The sequence below is a fragment of the Ipomoea triloba genome, chromosome 4 (assembly GCF_003576645.1).
Source record: "Ipomoea triloba cultivar NCNSP0323 chromosome 4, ASM357664v1".
In the NCBI taxonomy this organism is placed as follows: Eukaryota; Viridiplantae; Streptophyta; class Magnoliopsida; order Solanales; family Convolvulaceae; genus Ipomoea; species Ipomoea triloba.
This window is the reverse complement of record NC_044919.1, coordinates 3,584,331-3,609,020: the sequence shown is the minus strand read 5'-3', so window position 1 is coordinate 3,609,020 and position 24,690 is coordinate 3,584,331. Positions and strand designations below refer to the sequence as shown.

General features: G+C 35.1%; 3 protein-coding genes across 10 annotated transcripts; 1 reads left to right on the top strand and 2 right to left on the bottom strand.

Moving 5' to 3' along the window:
* Positions 1-996: 996 nt before the first annotated feature.
* Positions 997-4,382, bottom strand: LOC116015300 (late blight resistance protein R1-A-like). The gene is made up of 2 exons (XM_031255344.1): positions 1,651-4,382; positions 997-1,287 (listed from the first exon to the last, which is right to left on the bottom strand). Exons 1-2 carry the CDS (start codon positions 4,249-4,251, stop codon positions 1,246-1,248), a joined length of 2,643 nt encoding a protein of 880 aa, XP_031111204.1. The 5' UTR covers positions 4,252-4,382; the 3' UTR covers positions 997-1,245.
* Positions 4,383-8,599: 4,217 nt separating this feature from the next.
* LOC116016353 (probable inactive purple acid phosphatase 27) lies at positions 8,600-13,108 on the top strand. The gene is made up of 13 exons (XM_031256586.1): positions 8,600-9,016; positions 9,090-9,177; positions 10,361-10,627; positions 10,742-10,850; positions 10,938-11,052; positions 11,136-11,268; positions 11,398-11,585; positions 11,689-11,875; positions 12,151-12,218; positions 12,305-12,401; positions 12,483-12,671; positions 12,740-12,820; positions 12,919-13,108. The coding sequence occupies exons 1-13, from the start codon at positions 8,652-8,654 to the stop codon at positions 12,982-12,984; spliced, it is 1,953 nt and encodes a 650-aa protein (XP_031112446.1). The 5' UTR covers positions 8,600-8,651; the 3' UTR covers positions 12,985-13,108.
* Positions 12,997-23,150, bottom strand: LOC116016352 (crossover junction endonuclease MUS81). Of its 8 annotated transcripts, none has more exons than XM_031256583.1 (15): positions 22,850-23,031; positions 22,622-22,710; positions 22,358-22,436; positions 22,167-22,253; positions 21,928-22,050; positions 20,868-21,132; positions 20,391-20,523; positions 20,075-20,205; positions 19,502-19,650; positions 18,941-18,998; positions 16,564-16,722; positions 16,105-16,184; positions 15,319-15,550; positions 13,809-13,895; positions 12,997-13,344 (listed from the first exon to the last, which is right to left on the bottom strand). In XM_031256583.1, the coding sequence occupies exons 1-15, from the start codon at positions 23,029-23,031 to the stop codon at positions 13,240-13,242; spliced, it is 1,959 nt and encodes a 652-aa protein (XP_031112443.1). In that variant the 3' UTR covers positions 12,997-13,239. The 8 variants fall into 8 exon arrangements, with proteins under 8 accessions (XP_031112443.1, XP_031112444.1, XP_031112437.1 ...); XM_031256584.1 differs by having other exon boundaries at positions 12,997-13,323; XM_031256577.1 differs by lacking the exon at positions 12,997-13,344 and adding an exon at positions 14,116-15,092.
* Positions 23,151-24,690: the final 1,540 nt, after the last annotated feature.

Below are 24,690 nucleotides of genomic sequence, written 5' to 3'. Positions count from 1 at the left end.
TATAGAGTTTTGAATGTGTGAATGCATAACAGTGGTAATATAGTTACTAAACATATAGTCATGTAATGTGTGAATGTGGAGTTTTCAAATTGTGAATGTGGGGTATAGAGTTTGTGAATGTAGAGTTTGTGTTCTGCTGCGATGAGGAGCCGCCGTTAATAAAAAAAAATTGTGAAACGACGTCGTATTGGACCCAGGTCCACCTTGCAATGGCAGTTAACAAAGATCTGGCCATTTAATTATCATCATCATAAGGTATCTGGCCAACCTCGGAGAAGAAGACTATCACTCGGCCACCAAAGATCTGCAAAAGGAAATCTATCTTGTCCCACTGGCTCGGGACCCAACCTTCGTCCCAAAAGAATGGGGCCTGCCTGGTTACCATCCCCGAACATCAATCCCGGCCACCCCCGCAGTCAACCAGGGGGTCGAGGACACTGCTAGAGTCACCTCGGAGGGCACCCATGTCTATGCACTCTACACACAAGGGATCCTCATCTCATCATATCGGTCAAAGTGTTCACTTGAATCATTTGTGTCATAATAACCAGTTGTTTCCAAATCATCGCAATTTCAAAACAGGTGATGTTAGACTGACTCGAATCCAACCAATGCAAGATGACAATCACCTATTTTGAAATTGGGATAATTTGGAAACAATTGGTGATGTTAGCTACTCCAATGCTGTTATAAAGATTGTCATCTTGCATTATAAGACTAACTCGAACCCAACCAAAACATGTTCGACTTACCTTCAATGTAGATTGTTGTACTTTGTGATTAACTTTCTGTGACCTCATGATTTCCTAACACCCCCAAAGCAACATATCTAATTCCATATGTTATAATTTGACACTTGACAAAAATCTCTTATCATTTGAATACTCATTTGCAGGAAAAGAGACAATTACTTGTTTATGATGACTGAAATTAACATGATTATGCTAAATATATGGTGGTGAAACTATATATATATATATATATATAGAGACGGTGTGCCATATAATATGCTATATGAATGAGAAAGAAAGGTATTTAGTTAAAGAAAAAAGTAGTTCACAAAGAAATGTTACTGTCTGATAAGTAGACAACAGATTTGGAAGAAAGGTTCCAACTACTAGAATACAACAATATAATAATATTTGAAGTCTCAACACTTTGCTGAATACAAATAGCAGATTAGTGGAAGAATTCAAATGCCCAAATATCACACACCCCACTGAAATGCCTAAATATATATGTTATTCACATCAATTTTGAACGTCTGATCTTGAGAACATGCCGCATCTGTCATGTGATTATGTATTCAAATTAAAGTAAACATTAAACATGTAAAAGAAAGTAAAACATCAAACCAAGAAGACAAAATTAAACTATAAAAAAACCCTGACATATGAATGAAATAAATGAAGAAGCTATATATATATATATAGGTAAACTACGTACCCTTTTTTGCTTTTATTCAACTATGGCTCAAGTTCATTATCAACCTTTTTTGCTTTTATTCAACTATGGCTCAAGTTCATTATCAAGGGTGAGGTTGTCATGAGTCATTGAAAACAAATTATGTATTAGGATACGATGAAACTCTATAATGAGATTGAAATTTAAAAAAAGGCAATAGCAAAAGGGTAAAGGAGAGAGATGGACCTCTTTTATTGTGAATTTCTTAATGACAACCATATTATCATTTCCTTGCCTACGTTGCTGTCTTTGAATTTTCATGGCAGAATCCATCGCAGAATGAAGACATCCATTCAATTCGATTGACTTTAAGTTTGGAATTTCTGCAAACTCAGCTGGAATTTTTTCCAATTCTTTGCACCCATCAATGACTAGACGCTCAAGGTTCGGAAAATGACAAGCACTTGCTTTCCAGCGCTTAAGATTACTATATTTAATTTCCAAATAAATTAACTGGTCAAAACTCTCATTTTCGAGTAGCTCCCACTCTCCACCGATCCAGTCACACCCCATTAGTAGTACCAGCTCAAGTTTAGGCAACTTGCTAAAAATATTAATTGTCTTACTCTCAAAGTTCACAGTCCAAAACCTCAACTTCCTAAGATTTTTCAAGCTAACAATGCAGTTGTTATTTGGAATCTGACCCGGCCTATAACAAAAAAAATCCAGACTCTGGAGTTGGTGTAAACAGGCAATGTTATTAAAGCAATCATTCCAACCTCCCTTAGAACTAATTTTTACCTTCTCTACGTATGGAATATTGGTAAAAAATTCTTTTGTGCAGTGATCATCTCTCAACGTACCAATGCGCTTCAAGTCTTGATGAAAACGTATGGGACAATCCATAGGAATTCCGTAACCATGGAAATGTTGTAGTTGTGGAAACTCTAAAAAGCTGATTTCATCAATACGAAGAACTGAAAGTGTTTGAAGATTCCAACTACGAAATGGAATGGTTGAAACTGTCTGCCGTGACAACACGCATCTCAAATGGACAAGATAAGCAACCCCACACTGATTATTATAGAGTACTCTTAATAGGGGGCAAATTTTTGAATTTAAAGATGTATACTGACCGGGAAAGCTGAAGATGGATCGACAGTATATTAAAGAAGAATATAATGTTTGTTTGTTAAACCTTGTTGATTGGATGCTTAACCATCGGAAACCTTTCTGAGAGGAATTGGATCCATTTTCATAGACAACATGCAGAAGATTCTCCTTTTTAGCTTCCCTCACACAAAAAGAATGTAATAAATCGTGCATTCTAAATGTCTTTACTTTTCTTCCACAACTACTTAGCCGACTTACAAGAATTAGGTTCCTATCCTTGAGTTCTTGAATGTGCCTTCTAGCCACCGCATCAAAGCTCATATCCTCGGATGTCTTTACAAGTCCTTCGGCAACCCATAACTTTACAATCTCACTAACATGAATCTCGTAATCTTCTGGAAATAAGCTCAAATATAAAAAACAAGCCTTCAAACTGTGAGGCAAGTGATTGTAACTCGATGAGAGTATCCTTGAGCATTCTTCATCAATTGTTGTTGTTGCAGATGAATTTAGAATTTTTGCAACATTCTTCCCCTCATCTAGCGTATGAAGTTTGGAAAATAAACCTGCAGCAACAACAATTGCCAAAGGCAACCCTTTGCATTTCTTAACAATCTGTCTCCCAATCATATCGAATTCAGAACCTTGAAATTTGCTTGTCTTTTCTTGAAATAGATTCCAACTCTCACCTTCTTCTAAAAATTGCATTTGATGCGAAAAGTCACTGTTAGAGCCTATAAAAGCAGCCACCTGTGCAGAGCGAGTAGTCAACAAAACTCGACTGCCATTTCCATTATCTGAAAAGCAAGCTTTAACGGAATCCCAAGCCTCGACACTCCAAATGTCATCTATCACAACAAAGTACCTTCGATGCAACAGATTTTGGTACAGTCGTTGTGCTAGCTGATCCTCTTCAGTGCTGCTAACCACTTCACAACCCCCAATTGATTTAAGAAGATCTGTAAGCATTTGTAACCTATTATGATATTGTGAAACAACAACCCAAGCTCGAATGTCAAAGCGGGAGGCAACTGATGGATCTTCATAAACTCGTCTAGCTAAGGTTGTCTTGCCGATGCCTCCCATACCTTGAATGGAGACAATTTCCCGTTGCCTTGATGAATGGTGAATTAGCATGGCCTTTACAGTGTGGAACTCATTGTTTTTCCCCACCATTATGCTGCTGCTGTGTAGGGGATGGGAGTGTGAAGCGTGTTGGTGATCCCCCGCCATCATCATCACATCAACTCCTGCAGTTGTTTTCCTTCCAATTCCTTGCAATTTGGACAACTCTTTGTGGATGGCATCAATGTCTCTTATTGCTCTTTTCAAAATATAACCAAGTTTGAAAGAATGCCAATTTCCTTGGGCATCAATTCTCAAGTTTTCTCCTTCTTTTGAATCAATAGTGCTCTGTGGTGTTTTCACAAAAAGACCTGCTATTCCTGCATTTCCCTCTATCTCATAAAGATGTACGATTTGGAATTCAATTTCATTTTCCACTCGGAAAGCCACATCTCTGAGCTTAGTTTCCAAGTGTTTAATAGCTTGGATACCATCCATCCTGTTCTCATCAAACAGCTCTATGAGATCACCAAGCTTCTGGTGGAGATTTTGGATCAAGTTTTCATTGGCAGGGATGAGTTGGTTTTGTCGAACGATTGGGCGAGGCAGAGGCTGCAAGAACTCAAGCTCAATGGTCCTCACAAGAGAATTTACAGCAACACAAGCCATATATATATATTCTTCAATTCGATCTCACTTAGTAATGTAATGTAATGTTTGGGTGAAGAATTGAAGCTTAATCAGTGAGCAGAAGTAGAAGCGATAATATGAAGTAGCAATTATATTGCCGTGTAGCTCATTGGATTGGAAGAAGACCAAGACTTTTATTTGTGATAGACACTACTTAATTAGCTGCCACCCACTTCATCGCAAATTTTAATGTGAACCGCGGATTGTGGACCACACATCAAAACGACGTCGTTTTGATTAATGAAAACAGGCTGATAAAACGACATCGGTTTTGTGCAACTGCAATTTCCTTTCAACACAACTGCAATTCCAGACGGATGAAACAGTCTTCGTCCCATGCATAGTTTCCTTTCAACACAATTGTATCAATCGTGACCATGATACATAATGCATTGTGAACCATGTTCCACAGTATAACAATTGTCACTTCATCTCTACTTGTCGGCAACACTACTTTTTCTCAGTCGTACACGAGGGAGGGGTAGTTGGGATGCTTTTAATTGCTTCATATGAGAAGAAGCGCCTTCTTGCTTGTGGATCTAAATACTATCTTCGCTAAATAGGCTTTTTTTTTTCTTTTTGAAAACACTAAATAGGCTTTAACCTATGGGCTTTTCACTATCAACACTTCCCTCGCCTTCTATAAATCTTGGCCCATTCAGCAATGGATTCGGCCTTGTTAAGCCTGCCTAGTACCTTAGAGCAAGGCTATTAGTAGAGTCTTTTTCATGTCAGCCAAATTATTTCAAAACACATCATTTATATACTGAATGTTCACAATTTATATACTGAATGTTCACAACTAAATATTAATTTTACATACGGAATGTTTACAATTCAAACAATTTGAATTGTAAACATTCAATATGTAAATTATGAACATTCAGTATATAAATTGTGACGGGTCCATGGTCGGGAGAGAGAAAATGAGGGGCAAACAGAAAAAGAACAAAAGTTGTAAAAAATAATAATAATAAAGTAAAAGATTGTGTTTAACGGCTTAGTGGGCACTTTGTGCGCTACACGTGCACACTTTCTCCCTTTTTTCCTTTTTTTCTTCTTCTCTTGAACCCCACAGAAAATCACATCAAATTCATTTTCATCTCTCTTGTTTCTCTTCCATATCATCATTTCTCTCATCCATGTCATATAAAAAAGCCACAAAAAAAAAAAAAAAAAAAAAAACTACTAATGGGCTTGCTCTATTTATTTCATTAATGACATGAAATTAGAAAATGTGGCTATAATTATTTTTTTTTACTACAATCTAACATATTCGTAGTATCTGCTATGTTAACATCCTCCATTGGGATGAGACTCAAGTCTGTGACCTTCCATTTAGAAGGACCGTCACAACGATGTCATCAAACCACAAGATACTTGGCGTGACTAAAATTAATGAGAAACTCATTCTTAGAAATTTTGTATTAACCTTAGCTCAAATATCACACATTCTCAAGAACTAACTAGTATCCAAGCCTCAAAAGTAATGGTTGAATAAGTAAAACATTACTCTTATACTTAAAAGTTACAAGTTCAATTTTTAACAGCATACACCATCTATATCAAGCCTCTAATATAAGAACTTTTTAATACAATTACACAAGAACATAATTTATTCAATGTTATTAAATAATGGTTATGAATTTTTCTCGTGGAATAAAAGTCCTAAATTGTATTCTAACTTTTCATTCTACAAAATTGCGTGTGAACTCGCATAAATTTTGAGAAGTAGAAAGTCAAATGGCAATCATGTGAAGATATTAAGTTAATCACTACAAGCGTCATACCCAAATAAGTTGGGGAATGATATATGGAGTATTGTAAACCCAACACACAATGCATAGGAACCCACCATCACAATAATTATGATTGCACAATATCTCTATAAATAATTTTTTTAGAATAAAATAAAATAAGTCCCGAAAGAAGTGATTGAGTAGGTATAACATAATTCTCGTATTAAAATTTTACGAGTTTAACTTTTATTATCAATTTTTTAGTTGAATTCATTACATAGACTTTCTAATGACTTTCCCTTGATCATCAAAAAATTAAAAATAATAATAATAATAATGAAAGGGTAATCGGCCGTAGAATATGATTATAGAACATAACCAACAAGGCACGTTGTGGAAAACAATGGTATGTCCCATGAAATAGTTCACAACTTTATTCTCTTTCCCTTCTAAGGAATATTATCTCATTTATATTATGATTGTACCATTGTTGGTGGTGGTTTTATTAAGGATGTCCCAATATAAATTTTAAAATAAAATATGAATATGAATAGACAATTATACACGAAACAATTTTTAATTAGAAATTCAAATTTGATAATATTAAATTAATACTAAATAATTTTTGAAAAATTATAAACAAGAAGGTAATAATTGCACAGAGCAAATATTTTGTATTCAAGTTCAAACTATTCACCAATACAAATTGTGTTCTGATCAAAATATGACAACCTCCAAGGTATTTAATTTATACATAGGTAATAATAACAAAGAAAATTGTTCCCTTAGCACAACTGTCCAATTTTGAGTCTTATGGATGTAATAATGTCATTTAGTAGTGGTACGTGTGGGACTAAATCTCGTTAGAAAAGGTTTTCTAACTAAATCTGAGTCGACTTTCTAACACATATGTCGCCATCCATCATGATAGAATAATAGATCTTTTTGGCACGCACGGACTTAGCTCATTGGTTCAATAAGTACGTAATATTTGGGGGAAGAGACAATGTTCCAATTTTGGCAGCGGCAATGTGAAGATTATATCCAAAGTGGGCAGATCTCGATCTTGTGATAAATTAATTACAATTTAATTAAATATAATGTGAAGCTAGCAGGTCTTTTTACAAATCAGATGCACATGTGCATCATATCATGAATATATCCTAAGATCCAAATTGTATGGCTTAGGTTTTTAATGTCCGTGGGGGATCGGAACGAGGCTGCACAAAGATATGCTTTAATATGCCATCTAGTGTTCACACCTAAAAGTACAAAGATAAGTGTAGAACCAATGCATGTAAGACATCACATTCAATTCTATTCTACACTTTCTAGTAGTTTGACATCCCATCCCATCCTATAAAACAACAACAAATTAAAGCTGTCAAAAGTTGTATGCTTAATTTCAACATCCGCACATCGATCAAATAGTTAGGCTATATATTTATATTTTGAATTTTTATAAATAAATTTTACTATCATATCATTGTATTGCAATTCATCACTATTTTCTCTACATCCATATGATTCAAACATACTTTATTTTTATATATATAGAAGAGAGTTCATGTGATGAGAGCATACTCTCACATAAAAAGTGAGAACTAATCTAATCCATCCATTTTGATAGATCATCAACAGTCGAGTGTTGCTAAAAAAAATAAAATGAGCGGAGTTAGTTTTATTTTCTTCTTCTTCTTTTTTTTTTTTTTGAAAAAACTGAGTTACTTTTATAAATATTGCAAATAAAAGTTACCAATAATTTTTTTTTTTTACCAATCATTATAAAATTGACATTGTCTTTTTTCTTATTAAAAGTATCAACCATTGATGAAATGATTAGATCTATCCTCACTTTTCATATAAGGAAATTATTCTTATTTAAACCTACTATATATATATATATATATATTCTTTTTAAGAAAAATTAAAAATCAATCTTAATTGTTCATTTGAACAAATTTAACGACTTTAAATCAAAAATTAGAAAAAAAAAAAAAGAACATTGACATTTAATGATTTAAGTAAATAATTCAAATTCTAAAGTACGCTTTAACTAGTAACAACATAGAGTCTCTATTATGTAAATTAAAGTGCAGTTGTAATATTACAAAATATTATTATACAATTTAAAGTTGAAGATAACTACTACTGAAGTGACATAACTTACTTATTTTATTCCCTTATTTTAGAGCCTTTAAATTTAACCCAAATAAACAAATGCAACTTTTTTCTTGAAAATAGGTTCATTCTCATGTATATTGATCATTTGATCTATATATAATAATAATGTAGGCATTTGTGGTGGCATAAAAACTGCATTCTTTTTAGGAGAGCGAATAGCATTACACTTTAACGTTGTTAATTAGTTTAAAATGACCTAAATTTATGTGCTGTCACATTTGCAATATTCTTCCATCTTTTGCATAGAAAATAAATTTGTTAAACATTTTTTCCCTTCTTCGCAGTTAAAAATTAAATCTACTCGATTACATTAAAAAACGACAAATAATTGTAACTATATATATTACAACAAATAAAATAAATCATGAATCGAGCTTGTTCTCTTCTATATATAGAAAACTTAACTAGTATAATCTATATATCTCTTATTTTTGCAGGCGTGGCCTCCAAATCATCATGCACCTGTCTTCTTCTTCTTCTATGGAGATTTCTTCAAGACTAATATTGTTCTTTCTGCTCTCTTTCTTTTTTGTCGCCGCCGCCGTGCATTCTTCTTCTTCTTCTTCTTCGCCCATTTCGTTGGCGGACGTGGTAGTGAAGTCGGCGCCGGCGGAGTTTCGAAATCACACTGCAATCTCAGAGTTTCGCGTAGTGAACAGAAAGCCTCTGACGCAGTGCCTGGAGACAAGCACTTACCTTAAACTCAGGTTGGACTCCAACGCTAGTCTTTCCGATGACGAATACGTTAGGGTTCATGTCGAGGGAGTTTTGCGTCCCTCTCAGAGTCACTGGGTTGCCCTCGTCTCACCTTCCCATTCCAGGTAAGAAAATAATTTCCATTCTTCATTTCTAATATCGTAAATTGTGAAGTGATACTTAAGTTGGAACTCGCAGTGTTTCGGATTGTCCATTGAATTTGCTACAGTATGTACAGACAGGAGATTTGAGCAAACTTCCTCTGCTTTGCCACTATCCTGTTAAGGTAAGCAATACGAGAAGTGTGCGTTTCTTTAACGTTTTTTTGGTTTCTTCTAAGTCATGTCTTTGTTGTTCCGGTTAATTGCCTCTTGCTTCGCTTTAGGCGTTTAGATAGCTTTTGACAGAGCCACCACTAATACTATTAGCCACTTTTGATTGGTTAGGATTGTGTTTTAAAAAATTTCCACCGACTATGCTGCATGATCCGCAAGTTGGGAATTTTTTTGGTTTTAAATTTGGTAGATTGGCCTGCCCGGGGAATACCATGCATTTAATGCCCATCAATATTCTGGCTTCCTTAACACCATTTATGAAATACACTTATTAGTACTATTAAATACTTATTATTACAGAGTACTAATTAGGTGACTTTTGAAAAAAATTTCTCAATTTAAATGATAATCAAATTTTTCTAAAACAATTAATTGTTGACCGAACTAATGTAAATGGATCTTAGTACATTTGGATGGAGTCTGACTAAAACTCAATTAAATACAGTATGCAAAAATAAAATAAAATAGCATAAACCCTACAAAAATTGGGCATATATGCATGAGCTTTTTCTTCTTCCACTTTATCAGCAACTCCATGTGAAATTGGCATAAAGGTTCCAAGTTGGAGGCTTATCGTGCCAACCCATTAACTACACTTGTAGGCTGTAGCACACCAACGTGACGTGCATTATTTGCCATAAAGTTGGTTATAGATCATGATCAGACAATGACGCTCATAACTCAAGTTAGTTAGTTACATAGGAACTTCAATTCTAATTGCTTCTTGTCTGTGATTCCATTAAACTAGGTTGTCAAAAACGAAACGAAACAAGAAATATGTCTACTCTAACTAATCAAAGCCTAACTTAGCCCAAAAGCTACTAACAAGTACTTGGATGACTAAACTCCTTAGATAGTTAGATGAGAAACAATTTTGGTAACTAATTTAAGAGGGCATTTAATTTGCTTTATATTTTACATATGGGGTCTGAACTTAATTGAGTTATAATGGGTTTTAATAATCCTCGGATAATGAATACAAAAGATTATAACACTTATCACAAGTCACGTCATTATAGAATATCATGCATACAGAACAAATTATTTAATGAAAAGTAGCATTCTTGCTTACCAATTCAATGAGATTGATTTGTAGGAGTAATAGTAGTGAGATGATGAATATGGATGGTGCAGGCACAATATGTGAGCAGTGATCCTGCATACCTAAGCTGCAGGAAGAAGGAATGCCAAATGCTCATTAATGGGAAGTGCGTGTTGCATACTTGCAGCGCCACATTAACATTTCATGTAATCAACTTGAGAACAGACATTGAGTTTGTTATGTTTTCTGGTGGATTTGAGACCCCTTGCCTCCTGGCAAGATCAGGTGCTTTGAGATTCTCCAACCCCCATAGCCCTTTGTATGCTCATCTGTCCAGCATTGATTCCACTGCAACCTCAGTAAGGCAACATTCTAAGCTAATTTCACCTACAAGCTACTCCTTATGTATGATTATATGACAATATGAGATTGACCTAGAAAATGATATATATCTCTATATCTCATGAATGCAGATGAGAGTAACGTGGGTTAGCGGGGATAAAACCCCTCAACAACTTCAGTATGACAACGGAAAATCTCAGACATCAGTAGTAACCACCTTTACCCAAGATCAAATGTGCAGTAAGTTCATTACCTTAATTAATCAAGCCATCAATTCCTATGTAATGATGTTGGAGTAAGTTCTATCTGATCATATCTTGTAAAAAGGTGATGTTCTAAAAAGTCCAGCCAAAGACTTTGGATGGCATGATCCAGGCTATGTTCATTCTGCTATCATGACAGGACTTAAGCCTTCTACCACATACACCTATACATATGGAAGGTAAATTAAGAAAAGCACAAAAGATAAAAGCATTTTCTGGGCTCATAGCACAAGATTTATACCAGTAAACTATTAAATTGCAGCGACTCAAGTGGTTGGAGCAACAAAATTACCTTCAAAACACCACCTGCTGGGGGATCAGATGAAGTGAGATTTCTAGCATTTGGCGATATGGGCAAGACTCCTCGCGATCGATCTGCAGAACACTACACCCAAGTACTGTCTATCTGTAACTAGCTCTGCAAACCTTAATGCTCATGAATTGATCTGACTAGGATTCTTTTTTTTTTTTTTGAGAATTGATCTGACTAGAATTCTATTCATCAAAGGTTTTACTTAATTTAGCCAGGAGCTTTGTCAGTGGTGAAAGCTTTGGTGCAAGAAGTATCTTCAGGGAAAGTGGACTCCATATTCCACATTGGTGACATAAGCTACGCCACAGGGTTCTTAGTAGAATGGGACTACTTCCTGCACCTCATAACTCCAATTGCTTCTCGTATTTCTTACATGACTGCAATTGGGAACCACGAGAGGTATATATTCTTCTCTCTTGCGTGTATCAGTATGACAACTGGCAATGAAAGGCACCATTTGCTCCCCAATATAACATCTCATAACCACTCTGCCTCAATTCAGGGATTATGCAGGAACAGGTTCGGTTTACAAACTGCCGGATTCAGGCGGAGAATGTGGAGTACCTTATGAGACATATTTTCCTATGCCAACACCGGCTAAGGATAAGCCCTGGTATTCTATAGAGCAAGGCAGTGTTCACTTCACTGTCATTTCAACGGAGCATAGTTGGTCCAAAAACTCAGAACAGGTACTATATAATCAATGTATAAACTCCATCACTTTGTTCATCTTACATACTATATGATACCAATGACTATGATCTGAGTAAAAGAAACTTGATTGGCTTTAAGCAAGGTTTAGAGTTCGAGCCTTGTGAATGGAACTCCTAAATTGTGTCCATACAACTCAACTTTGAATTAGTCAGAGACTCAGAGTTTAATGTGACTATCAAATACTAAAAGATTATGGTACCCCCAAAAAATACTGCAGGACAACATGATTACCTCAATGTTTTTTATGCAGTATGAATGGATGAAGAGGGACATGGCTGCAGTAGATCGAGCAAGAACACCTTGGTTAATTTTTACAGGGTAATTAAGGCTGTTTAATGTCAACCTCCCTACTTGTAACAAAGACTTGTGGTATGACACTCCTTTCATTGCTTTCATCAATGCAGGCATCGTCCCATGTATTCCTCTTATACAGGGCTGTTTGTTAATAATGTAGACAAGAATTTTGTAAATGAGGTGGAGCCACTGTTGTTAGCCAACAAGGTAAGCACATATTCTAAACCTAGACAAAGACAATGGCATCGGATAATATAGGATGACTGAATAGGAAAGCATGAAATATAGGTTGATCTCGCTTTGTGGGGACATGTTCATAACTATGAGAGGACGTGTGCTGTTTACGCCAAGCAATGCAAAGCAATGCCTGTAAAAGATAGGAGAGGAATCGACACTTACAATAACACGGATTATAAGGCACCGGTTCATGCTGTTATTGGAATGGGTGGCTTTCGCTTGGACCCCTCCCCTATCACTGTAAGCACACTCCCTGGCTACCACTTTCTCTCCTCTCTTCGAACTAACATTGAAATTTCTATGCTCAGGCTGATAATTGGAGCTTGGTAAGAATATCTGAATATGGATATGCAAGACTGCATGCGACAAAGAAAGAATTGAAAGTTAAGGTCAGCGGTTTACAGGATGATAGAATCACATCAGCATATTATGCATCTGAATAACATGCCCTTGATATTTTTAACTCTTTCCCCCTTGAATTTTGCAGTACATAAATGCAAACTCAGGAAATGTAAGAGACAGCTTCCAGATCACCAAAGCCACAAGCAAGTAGAGTCAGATAGGATACCTCAGCTGAATATACTGTAACAATGTGAAAAAGAGTAGAAACATTCATACAAAAAATGTATACTCCCAAAAGAAAATAATGTTTCTAATGAGCTAAATGTGCTTTCATACAAAGAAGCTAACCAGAGAAAACTTATCACATATTTACACCATGTGTTGCCGGGATTGGAAATACAAATCCTCCCTTAACCATTCCTACCATCAACTCTGAGCAGTGACCAAAAGACAATGCATGCAGTGACTAACTCCCCCAAATCAGTTGGAAAATATTTTTGCTAACGGCGGCACTGATTAAGTTATTGCTCTGCTTCTTTAGCAATTCCTCCTGAGCACGTAAATCACCATCCTTACCAGAGCCAAGTGGGGGAAAAAAAACTATTAAGATGAGTAAGAGATTTTAAATGCTTTTAAAAAGAATCCATTTAGGTAGATCCCAAATACATTACTGTTTCTTTCACATCTTTCAGCATGAAATGTATTTTGAAGTGATATTTTAAGCAACAGTATTCAAATTTTGTGACATAAGAATTCTCAATTCACCATTTTTCTTGAAGTGCAACTTTAGTAGTTGCCTCCTTTTAATTTTTCCTAAAATCAATTATCCTCAAAAACGCAATTGCATAAGCTGCTAACTTTTGTAAACTACAATTTACCTTATAGTTAATCATAACTTATAAGAATATATTAATGAGCCTCCTCAAAGATGATATGTTCAATAATATTTGTAAATTTCATTATATAAACTGGCTAGACACATAAATAGGAACAAGGTACATAAAGCACATCACAAATAGAGATTAGAGAGCTGACCAGAAGAGAGTATGCCCGTGCGAGAGAAAACAAAGTTGGATACATATCCAAAACAGTCCAAGCAACCTCTTCTGTTACCTGTGCAACCTGCATAAACTAATCAATTAAAAAGGCAAACCACACAATTTCAACCAAAAAGAAAAAAAAAACTTGGTACTCCATAATCCATATTAGCAAAATAACAGATTGATTTATCGCAGATTGTTCAAGTACAACGTTCACATACTTAAAACAAACACTTGTCCAATAAGAGTCTGAAAAACTTATCTAACAAATGAACATTATCGGTTTGAAAAGTAGGGAATACTTTTACACATTTGAAACAACGTCAGTGGCTTCTTGGCTGATCGCTTCATAGCAACTCAGGTTTATACCGAGATGAGGACTTCTCATCATGACTCCGAATGAGTCATTACCAAGAGGTGCGAGGTCAACAAACGCTCGCGAGGGGTTGGCCAGTTCACCATTTAAGAACTGTGCATGTGTTACAACATCGATTTTGTTCACTTCTGGCAGAGGACACTGTAGCTCAAAAAATCCTTCTGCAAAGTGTTGACGAAACAGCCACCACGCTGTACCATCCTTCTTCTTCAGGTTAACGATATGAAATCGCATTCCTAAGGTTCTTGCATACTCAACCGCTTCGGCGTAGGCGTTGGGATTCCAATTGACCAGTTGATCATCTGGGATGCCAAAAGAGTGGCCCTCATTAGGAAAGCAAGGTATGAAGATACGCTCTGTAAGTGTATCAGCAACGTTCACAGCTCCTAACTGTTGAATAGCAAATGCGAAACCAGCAGGGACGGCTAAAGCATCACTGATACGGGGCATTTTCAGACTATTTGAGGTGTGGCGAGCAGGAAGCTCGGAAGTCACAATGTTCTTGACTTTGAGGTAAGCTGTAATGCAGCATCCGCAAGCAAGGACACGCGCGATAGAGGCGCAGCATTGAATAGCAGTGGAGTTAGAGATCTGGACCTTCAACTGAAAGAGGCGACGGAGAAAGCCATGAAGAGTGGTCATGATGCCTTCGTAGAATGGGGTCACCTGTATCTCAATGGGAGTGGGTTCATAGCAAGTATCTTGGCGGCGGCGCCAGAAACCTATGCTACCATTCTCAAGTAGTTCGGTGGTAAATTTAAAATTCCCAGCAGTTGCAAGGTCAGCTTCAGGGGTTTGAAGCACGTCGATAGTGTTTGGCACGGCAGGGAGTTCTGATCGCATCTGGAACTCAGTTCCGACGGCAGACCGGGTGGTTTCTACTGGCTTGTCTTTAGGCTGAACCTTGGACGGTGATATACATCACAATAGAGCTAACAAAGCATCTCAACGTGGATAAAAAGATAGGGGAGGGTGTAATATCAATATATCATACTCCTTATATTTTCCTATAAGTAGGGAGAATATATATACAAATTACCAGTCTGAAAATCATAGAGAGTACAAACAAAAAGGTTTTCTAAAATTACCTTTACACAGAGTTTAAATGTTATCTAAACTTAATATATACCTGCATGAGTTGGATGGCAAATACATCACTGACGGTCATTTTGTCCAAATCCTCACACCTCCTAATAAATGCTTTAAAAGGAGGGCACATTTCAGGACTTTTATGCTTGTCCTCCATGGATTTATAGTAATGATCAATTGCCTGAGTAAGATAGCCATACTTCCTTAATGTATCTCCCAAGCCAGCTGTTCTTTGCACATCAAATCCCTCCAAGATCTCAGTCGTAAAACAACTGCCAATAATCAAATGTAGTTTAAGAAAAGTAAAGTTCTCAAAAATCTATTAATCTGCAATTTCAAATGATAACTGGTCAATCTGAAATTGTGTAAGGAAAGGTGTTTCACGTTGTTTTAAAGGCATCTACCTAGTGTATATTTTTTATTTCATTAGAAAAAATACTGAAATGGAGAAAAGAAGAAACTAACAACTTAGTCTATTAAATACAGATGTTCGAAAATATTCACTCGTAAAAAGTATGGGTTTATAGCTTAGCAAAGCCAATACTATGGTGTCAAATTGGACACAAATTTTAAATAAACATAATACTTTTTTTCTGAAGTTTTGTGCATTTAGCTATCTATCAAATATTCAAATGCAACACTCACACACACAAAATGTTGATTCATTAAGAGAATCTCAGCACAAACTTGCAGCCAATCTTTACAGAGGCCCACAAAGCAATCTATACTTGAAGGGACAAGGTGGTTAATTTTAGAACTGTTTCGAACTCAACCTCAGTGCATTTTAATAGCTAGTAATCATTATAGTGAAAAAAGGAAAACTTACGCTGTTTTAATGCTTTCAGCTGCTTCTGATACATTTGCATCTCCTTCTACTACATATATCATCTTTTTGAGCCCACATCTCTTGCACAGGGAAATACAATACCAAAAAATATGGCAGTAAGATTTTATACTTAATGAGTTAATGTAAATTGTCTTAAAACAGTACCGACGAGGTGCTGCCAAGTGCAGCCATTAACATATAAAAGGTAATTCTGTCAGCTTCCAATGCACAAAAGAAAATCTAGAAGTTCTAAGAGAAGCATCCCTTCACAGCAGGAATAGGCAAATTTAAGAATTGCCACTCATTGTGATTTACATAGAGAAGAAGAAAAAACAAAACAGTATTCAAATTCAAACTAGGATGCAAATGCATTTGTTGCATGAAAGCAAATAAAATCTTCAGATTATCAGGGTGAATTTTGCAGAAATAGTTTAGGAAGGAATAGAGGAAAGCAAATACCAAAAGCCGCAACTTCTGATCTTTATATCGGTTATCTCTGATTGAGCTGCGCAAATCATCAACTTTCTTCCTCTCCACAATGAAATCAAGAACATATTCACTGCCAGTATTTTTATGCCGAGCTATCCAGATTGCATCCCCAACAGGTAACCGTCTAACCTATTGAAAGTAGAGAGTTAAATTTATTTGGTTTAAAAGATGGTAAGAGTCCCACATTGAAAATATAAGAGAGAACATATGGGTTTATACGGCCATAGACTAGCTAATTGATTGGATTCAGTCATTTAGTGTAGTTTGGCCCATGTGCATTATAGCCCAGTTCAGTGACATTGGCCAAATCTTAGATTATAACATGGTATTAGAGCATGTCCGGTCTACTTTGTGTTCACCATGTTGTCTACCCGTGGTATTGGTGGCATCTAAACTTTCGTTTGAGGAGAAGGGTCCAATTCCCAAGCCCCCTTGTTTGGTCCACTTTGGTGGCATCTAGAGCTTTCGTTTCAGGGAGGGTCCAATCCAAGGTCAACCGATTAGATTCAAAATGGTCCGGTTGTCCACTCGAGGGGGAGTGTTAAGAGTCCCACATTGAAAATATAAAAGAGAGCATATGGTTTATAAAATCATAAGTTAGACTAGTTGATTGATTGAATTCAGTCTTTTAGCGTGGTTTGGCTCATGTGCATTATAGCCCAGTTGAGTAACCTTGGCCCAATCTTAGATTATAACAAAAGATATTCAAATGTAACAATTATAATATATATATATATATATATATATATATATATATACACTTTTAAGAATTGGCATATCTAAATTTGGTCCACTCAGTGTCTTATCAAGCCTAACAACTATACTAACCTTTATATTGAATAAAGTTTACATTGGAGGCCAACCACCTCATAGACCACAGTATCAAACCATCCAACTCCCGTGATTACCAACTGCCATTTCCAGCTATTCACTCCACTACTTAACTCTTTCCGTCTTACTACTACAATAATGAGTTAATTTGGACTGTAGGGATCTAGGTAAAACTTAGGGGTCGTTTACTTCATTTCTCTATTTTTCCATTTCCAGTTTTCCATTTCTCAATTCTCCAGTTTTCCTTCTCCATTCGTCTAGTTTTTCATTTCTCCATTCCTCCAATTTTTCATTTCTCTAACTTTTTTATTTTATTAAATACAATCATTCCCATATAGGCATATAGCATTTGTACATTTCTACAACAAAGATAATAATAATAATAATAATAATAATAATAATAATAATAATAATAATAATAAAGATAATAAAGATAATAATAATAATAATAATAACAATAATAAAAATAATAAAGATAATAGTAATAATAATAAAGATAATAATAACAATAATAATGATAATGATAATAATAAACAAAATAATAATAATAATAATAATAATAATAATAATAAAGATAATAATAGCAATAATAATGATAATGATAATAATAAAGAAAATAATGATGATGATAATAATAATAATAAAGATAACAATGATAATAATAATAAAGATAACAATAATAATAATAATAATAATAATAAAGATAATGATAAGAATAATAATAATAATAATAATAAAGATAATAAAGATAATAATAATAATAATAATAATAAAGATAATAAAAATAATAATAATAAAGATAATAAAAAATAATAATAATAATAATAAAGATAATAATAATAAAAATAATAATAATAAACAAAAGACGAGGCGAATAGGCAATAAAATTTAAAATTAAAATAATAATCGGAAGAAGAGGCAATAAAAAGCAGGGAAGAAGTGAGTCACCAAGAAGGTTTTGAACCTAGACCTCTAGGTTAGCATAAAATTGTTCACCCATGTTTTTCCCAATTCTCCAAATGGAGAACTCCAATTTAGCTTTCTCAAAAATTATACACAAATGGAAGAATGGAGGTGGAAAGCTATGTTTGAGAATTAATTTTAGTAAACAAGTTTTCCATTTTCCATTCTTCCACTTCTCCAATTCTCTGTTTTTCTAGAAAATCCTCCATTTTTCCATTTTAGACAACAACCCCTTAGTTTCCTTTAGTTTCTTACACCTTTTCATCTTATTCCCTCTGATAAATTTTAAGCCCATATACCATATAAGTTTCATTTGGTTATCAATGCATTTTGTTATTCCAAATGGTGTCACTGATAATTCAACAGTAAAACAAGGGTGCATGCTTCATTCATTGCACATGCACATACGTTCCCAATGGCTAGTCACCACGTATTGACACCCTAAACTGGCTGATATTAAAAATATATGGTCGAAAATAAAGGATACTAAAAAATATAAAGCATATTGCCAAGTGATGAAAACATACAATAGAGCTATGACATTACCACTCACCTCTATTCGAATTTTAAATTGCATACTGATGTTCTCAACAATTTTCCTAGAACGCGACCTGAAATTAATAATGTGATTGTAAAATTTTATAGATTTGAGAAACATCATCTAGGAAAATGATAAGATATATTTGTCACATTAGACCACTAAATAATACAGAAAGGTTTCACTCTAAGAAAGAAACAGTTAATTAGAAGACAATATGGTTGCAAACATCTAGAATCAAATGGAGCCCTTGGCAAATTTGGTATATCCTCTTATACTTTTTGTACATATGATAAGAAAACAATTTGTTCACAAAAGAAGACACCAAGGAGGTGCAGAGAGAGAAAGATTCAGCAAGGGGTTTAGGAACTCCATAAGTACTAAAGTACCTCTATGCAAGGACTACCCTGTTACCCCTTGTTAAATCTACATGTTTGGGAACCACTAATCCTATGTGAATTGTGATGTTTCTAATAGTAAAGTTTTATAGCAAGAGAACATACTGCAAATCAAAATGCAAAAATTGCCTTTAACATTCAATTTAAAACTGAGTATTACAAAAGATGGAATCCTCACCCTTGACTAACAAATTGCTCTCGATCATCCAATACCAAAATTACTTCATAAACATCTTCAAACCTCTCTCCATAAGTCAGAGGTGGCATCGATAAAATACTAGATTTAGCTTCTGAGTATTCTCCACCCTTACTGCCTACAGAGAGTGCCTACAACCAGTTAATGAAGAGAATCAAATCCAGTTCCCAATTCTGTGAATGGGAAATGCTTGATGTAAAACTCAAAAGACTTGGAAAAAAATGAATGATAACCATAGTAATAATTCCAAGGTTTGTTAATCAGAAATTGGGATGATCAACAAAATGAAACCCATTACACTTCTCTGCAGCAAAAGAGTATCATTCAAGAAAAATAATTACTGAGTAATAAAGTTTGACTCTTGGATGTTTTGGCATCAACCTCATTTAAATACCCCTTTCTATTGGGGATCAGTATTTTTGGCACACCAAGACCAGAATAATTTCAGCTAAGTGCAAAAGAAATATGGAGTAAACTACAAAGGTAATAATAATTGTTCGTATGATGGAATTTGCAGAAAAAGTTTTTCATTGTACAAATTGACTAAAAACTTACAGGGGATGGGAAGGCGAGCAATGTAGTTGAATTCTGCTTGAAATCAGCAAAGCTAGAAGACTTTGGATCATCAGATGGTCCCCTGCAAGCAGTCTTGACTACTCTTTCCTCAACTGTACTAGAACTTAGGCCTGCCCACCAGAAGGCATGAGGTCATTTCAAGTAATTGAAGTAAAGCTTCCCAACACTTCCACCAGTATTTACTATTTACTAGAATCTATCCTCATATTCAACTGTAGTTTGGGCGTCCAAATATTTTCTATGAGAAAAAAAAAAAAAAAAAAAAAAATAGAAAGCAAAACAATGGCAAACAAACCATAGACTTGATCTTCTCGAAGTTGACACAGAACAGTCGGCCAAAGTGATGATATGTCCTTGCCTTGTGAGGTCTCTGAAACCTTAGAAAAAGCAAGAGTAATTTGTTCCTTGGAAAACCCCATTCCCATAAACTACAAGAAATAAATAATATGAAATTACTACATTCATATAGGAACTAAGAGCAATATAATGAAGCAAAAATGAAATTCTCACAAGAGAAATAACTGAATAGCTTCATGACTAGAATTCAGATTTTTTAGTTTTTAAATCTTATATATATATATATATATATTAAGACACAACTTTAAGTTGTATTTATTTCCCTTTTTCATAGATAATATAACAGAATAAGAAAATGGTATTGTTTCTGGCCCCTCTGCAATAAAGGCAGCCCTTAGAGCAGTGCAGCAAAGAGAGGAGCTTATAGGAAGTATTTGGCAGAATAAATACTTCAAGTTTGAAAGCATAGGAATACCCTGTCAAGACACCCTGGGGGAATATCAATCACTTTCTTCTGCCCACCCAATTGAAGACAGGGCAATGCTACTTGTTTTTCTGAAGATTCACTTTCAATTTCCACATCTGACATGTCCTTTTCTGAGAAGCCCTCATCTTCCATGACCTTCCCATCCAAATTTGAAAATTCTTCCATGTTGACCAGACTTTGATCAGAAGTAACAATTCCAGATCTTGATAGACATTCACGTGCAGTTTCCTTTCCTTCTTCTGTTAGCATATACCTGTGGCAATCCTCATTAAGGATGTCAATGTATTATAACCCCAAATTAAAGGTTAAAAATGAGAAGAAAAAACATATACAGATTTTAAGTTTACAAGAATTTTTTTAGAATGCGAGTCTAGGAAAATGAAGAGAATATCAACTCTTGTCCCCAAATGTATCTACAATGTTAACTTCAAGCATCAAATATTATGATTGACCACCAATTGATTAACTATTCATGTCTCAGTTCTAAGTTCTGTATTTCTGTGTAATGACTCTACATATTGCAGGGTGAGGTTGACAATTGAAGAGATAAAGTCTTCAATCAGCATCAAGCAATAAGGATACAAGCAGGCAACAGCCAGCAAAATAATTGAAGCACATGTGTCCTTGGTAATGGAAATATAATGTTAAAAATATGCATTGATTGAGAAATGGATGACATCACAGAAGTTAAAATTATGAAAACTGAATGATCTACATTGCTGCTAGTTTCAAAGACACCCTAACTCTCATACATGATAATCTATTACTACACAGTTTGAGTTCAATGAATCCAAAAAATTAATCCCTTTTGGGTTGATTGAAGTATGGTAACAACTTTCATATTCATAATGGAATTTAGGGCAGGCGCAAAAACATAAAGAATATAAGTACACATCAACTAGATAGAGGATCTGGCCTACTTATTAAGGTATATTAAGTTACAATATAATTGCATAAAAAATCAACCACAATTTGCATATTGCATCATATACATAACAGCATATATATCAAAGTATATTTTTAGGTTAAGACAAAAAGGCATGTTTACTTGGCCGGGCAGCTAGACTTGACAACCAGCCCTTTAGTTACTAGTGTTTTCATGCAGCTCCATCCACTGTACCAGTCCCTAGGTGAGTTTCCAATCCCAGGTTTCCCTTTTCCTTTCTCAGGTCTATAAACATGTGCACAGAAAATTAAAAGCCATCTAATTCATCATGTAATATGTGTTAAACATGTTAACAGACTAAATTTAAAAAAAAAATAAATAAATAAATAATGTATTATTACCCGATTGGAGCCCGGGAAAGACCGCTAGCCTCCGCAGCATCAATCAGCTCCTGTTTGCGCATAAACTCCTTTCCATCTGCTAAGGCCCTACAAGTCAAACATTTTTCATTTCATGAAGGCATGATCAACAAAAAGAAACTAAATCAGCAAAACAAAACAAACCAGGTCCAAACATAGTTTAATTAATTTACCTATAGAGTGTGATTATCAAGGCATATGCCACAGAGTTCCTCTGTGGCATATACCTCCTAGTCCCCTTCCTCTTCTTCCCTGAAAAATGTTTCAGAGTACTTTTACTATCCTTACAACACACAAACCAACACATTACTAAAACAATCACTTTAATCCAACCAATCAAAATAGCAACAAACAAAATATTCAAATTAATTTCATAAACAGAATACACAAAGGTACTCGACATTAATAAACATTAATAAACATTGTTTAACGATTACCTTTATCACTCAAGTTCTCATTTCCAGGAGCCTCCGAATCAGTCTCAAAAAAGCCTTGCATTAGTTTCAAAATCCACTTCCCCACACCCCTGCATATAATTCAACCATTAGCAACCTCGTTACAGCTCTGATCTCTCCCAAAACTTTCTCCGATTTATATATAAAATCTATAAAAACAAAGCAAAAACAACTTAAATTCACGATTAATTCGACTTTCATTTTGCTTACTTGATTTGAGAAAGTTCTCGGAGGGTCTTAATAGGGGCCTTGGAGTTGCAGACGTTAGTGTAGGCCTTGTGAAGAGTCTTATAAATGTTATCTGATATCCCTCTCTTGTCTTCCGCCATATTCCACATGTACGCCGCTAGCTCTTCGTTTTCCCTGCACGCTACTTCTCTTTCGGTCTCCATTTTCAGAATTTTGCTCCGAAACGCTCAACTCACTGTTCGGTATAAACTCAATTCTGAATGTTTCCCTGCGGGAAGAGACGGAATGGCGCCAGATTCTTCTCTTCAAAATGCTGACCTAAACCCCTCTTTTCACATTGACTACCATCGCCCTTTTTACCTCTTTTAAAATTACAAATGGGACCCTCAAACTAAAAGAATTTCAAATAAATCATTCAACTCTATAAAATTGCAAATAAGTCACTATTATAAATTATTCTTGGTATAACATAGTGATTTTATACTTACTAGTAATTTACTTGTGGGATGTACCAAAATCTTTAAAATAATTGTAGATAATTCACAATTTTGTGCATTTTATTTTGCAAATAGAAAAATAATATATATTACACATTATATGTTTAAACAATTTATATATAGTGTAATATTTTAATTCTAGGTGTTTTAGAGCACACAAGTGTAATAGTGGATTTTTTGTATATATATTTCAAATTTATATACATTTAATAAAAATATGAGTACATTTTAAAGGTTTAAAATAAATATTCACATAACTTTTGATCCTATAATGATGTAATTAGATTACAAATAATTAATTAAATATAAGGAAAAGAACCTACTAACTCGTATCACTTTTGATAAGCCCACTCTTTTTATTGGTGAGGACTGAGGAGTTGAGGACAACGAGGAACCAAACGACCAATGCTATGTGATAAGCGATAATGGTGTCTAAAGAGAATGGGATCCCTCCACCCCACCCTTTTGTACTAATTGTGGAGTTGCTAATTCTAAAGAACAAGTGAACTAGGATGCTCAGGGATTCCCAACTACACGTGTTCCACATAGCGCCCTGATTATCCCACCAATTTGTTAGACTACCTATCATGTTGCCAAACAAACTCCCATTGATGAGACACCATCGGTAGCTTTTGTCATCCTCGCCCAATTTCATAAACAGGGCGAGTGGTAAAAACACCCCTTGGTGAGCTTGACCTAAAAGTTAGTTTATAGTCACTAACACTTGCTAGCAGCCATCAGTGACCACATGCAACCCTTTGGTGCACATGTGGGCAGGGTGGGGGTGTTGGTCAACGTTCATACTAGCAAGGTGGAGGGAAAATGTTACCCACCGCTTGGATGGACATATGATTCGACTCCTCAATTTTACCCCACCCGCTTGGATGGACAACGGATGGGCAAGCAATTTAGGAGCCTCAAGGTTCCATTCCTACCTTTTTTTTTTTCACTAATGTGGGAAAAAGTGGGAAAATAAGAGGGGATGATACTCCCATTGTGGTTGTTGTTAGGATTAAAAGTCAAATATGCTATCCAACTACACACCAAACTGCAATTAGGTCATCTAACTAAAAAAATTACAAGTAGGTCCTTAAACAACACAAAATCATGCAATTAAACCTAAAATGGCCTATTGACATGGCATCCGTTGACATTGTGGTTACCAAATTAAAAAAATTTAAATGTAGAAAAAAAAAAACCACCCCCAATATCATCTAGATATGGTTCGATTTTTTCCCGATCAAGTTCGCTTCTCAAAGCCTATTCAATTTTGTTTTTGACTACCAGAGTTAGATTGTTGGAATACATGAACTAAGCAACGTTGCGGCGTTGTTTTTATTCGTCTATATATTTTCGCATATCTAT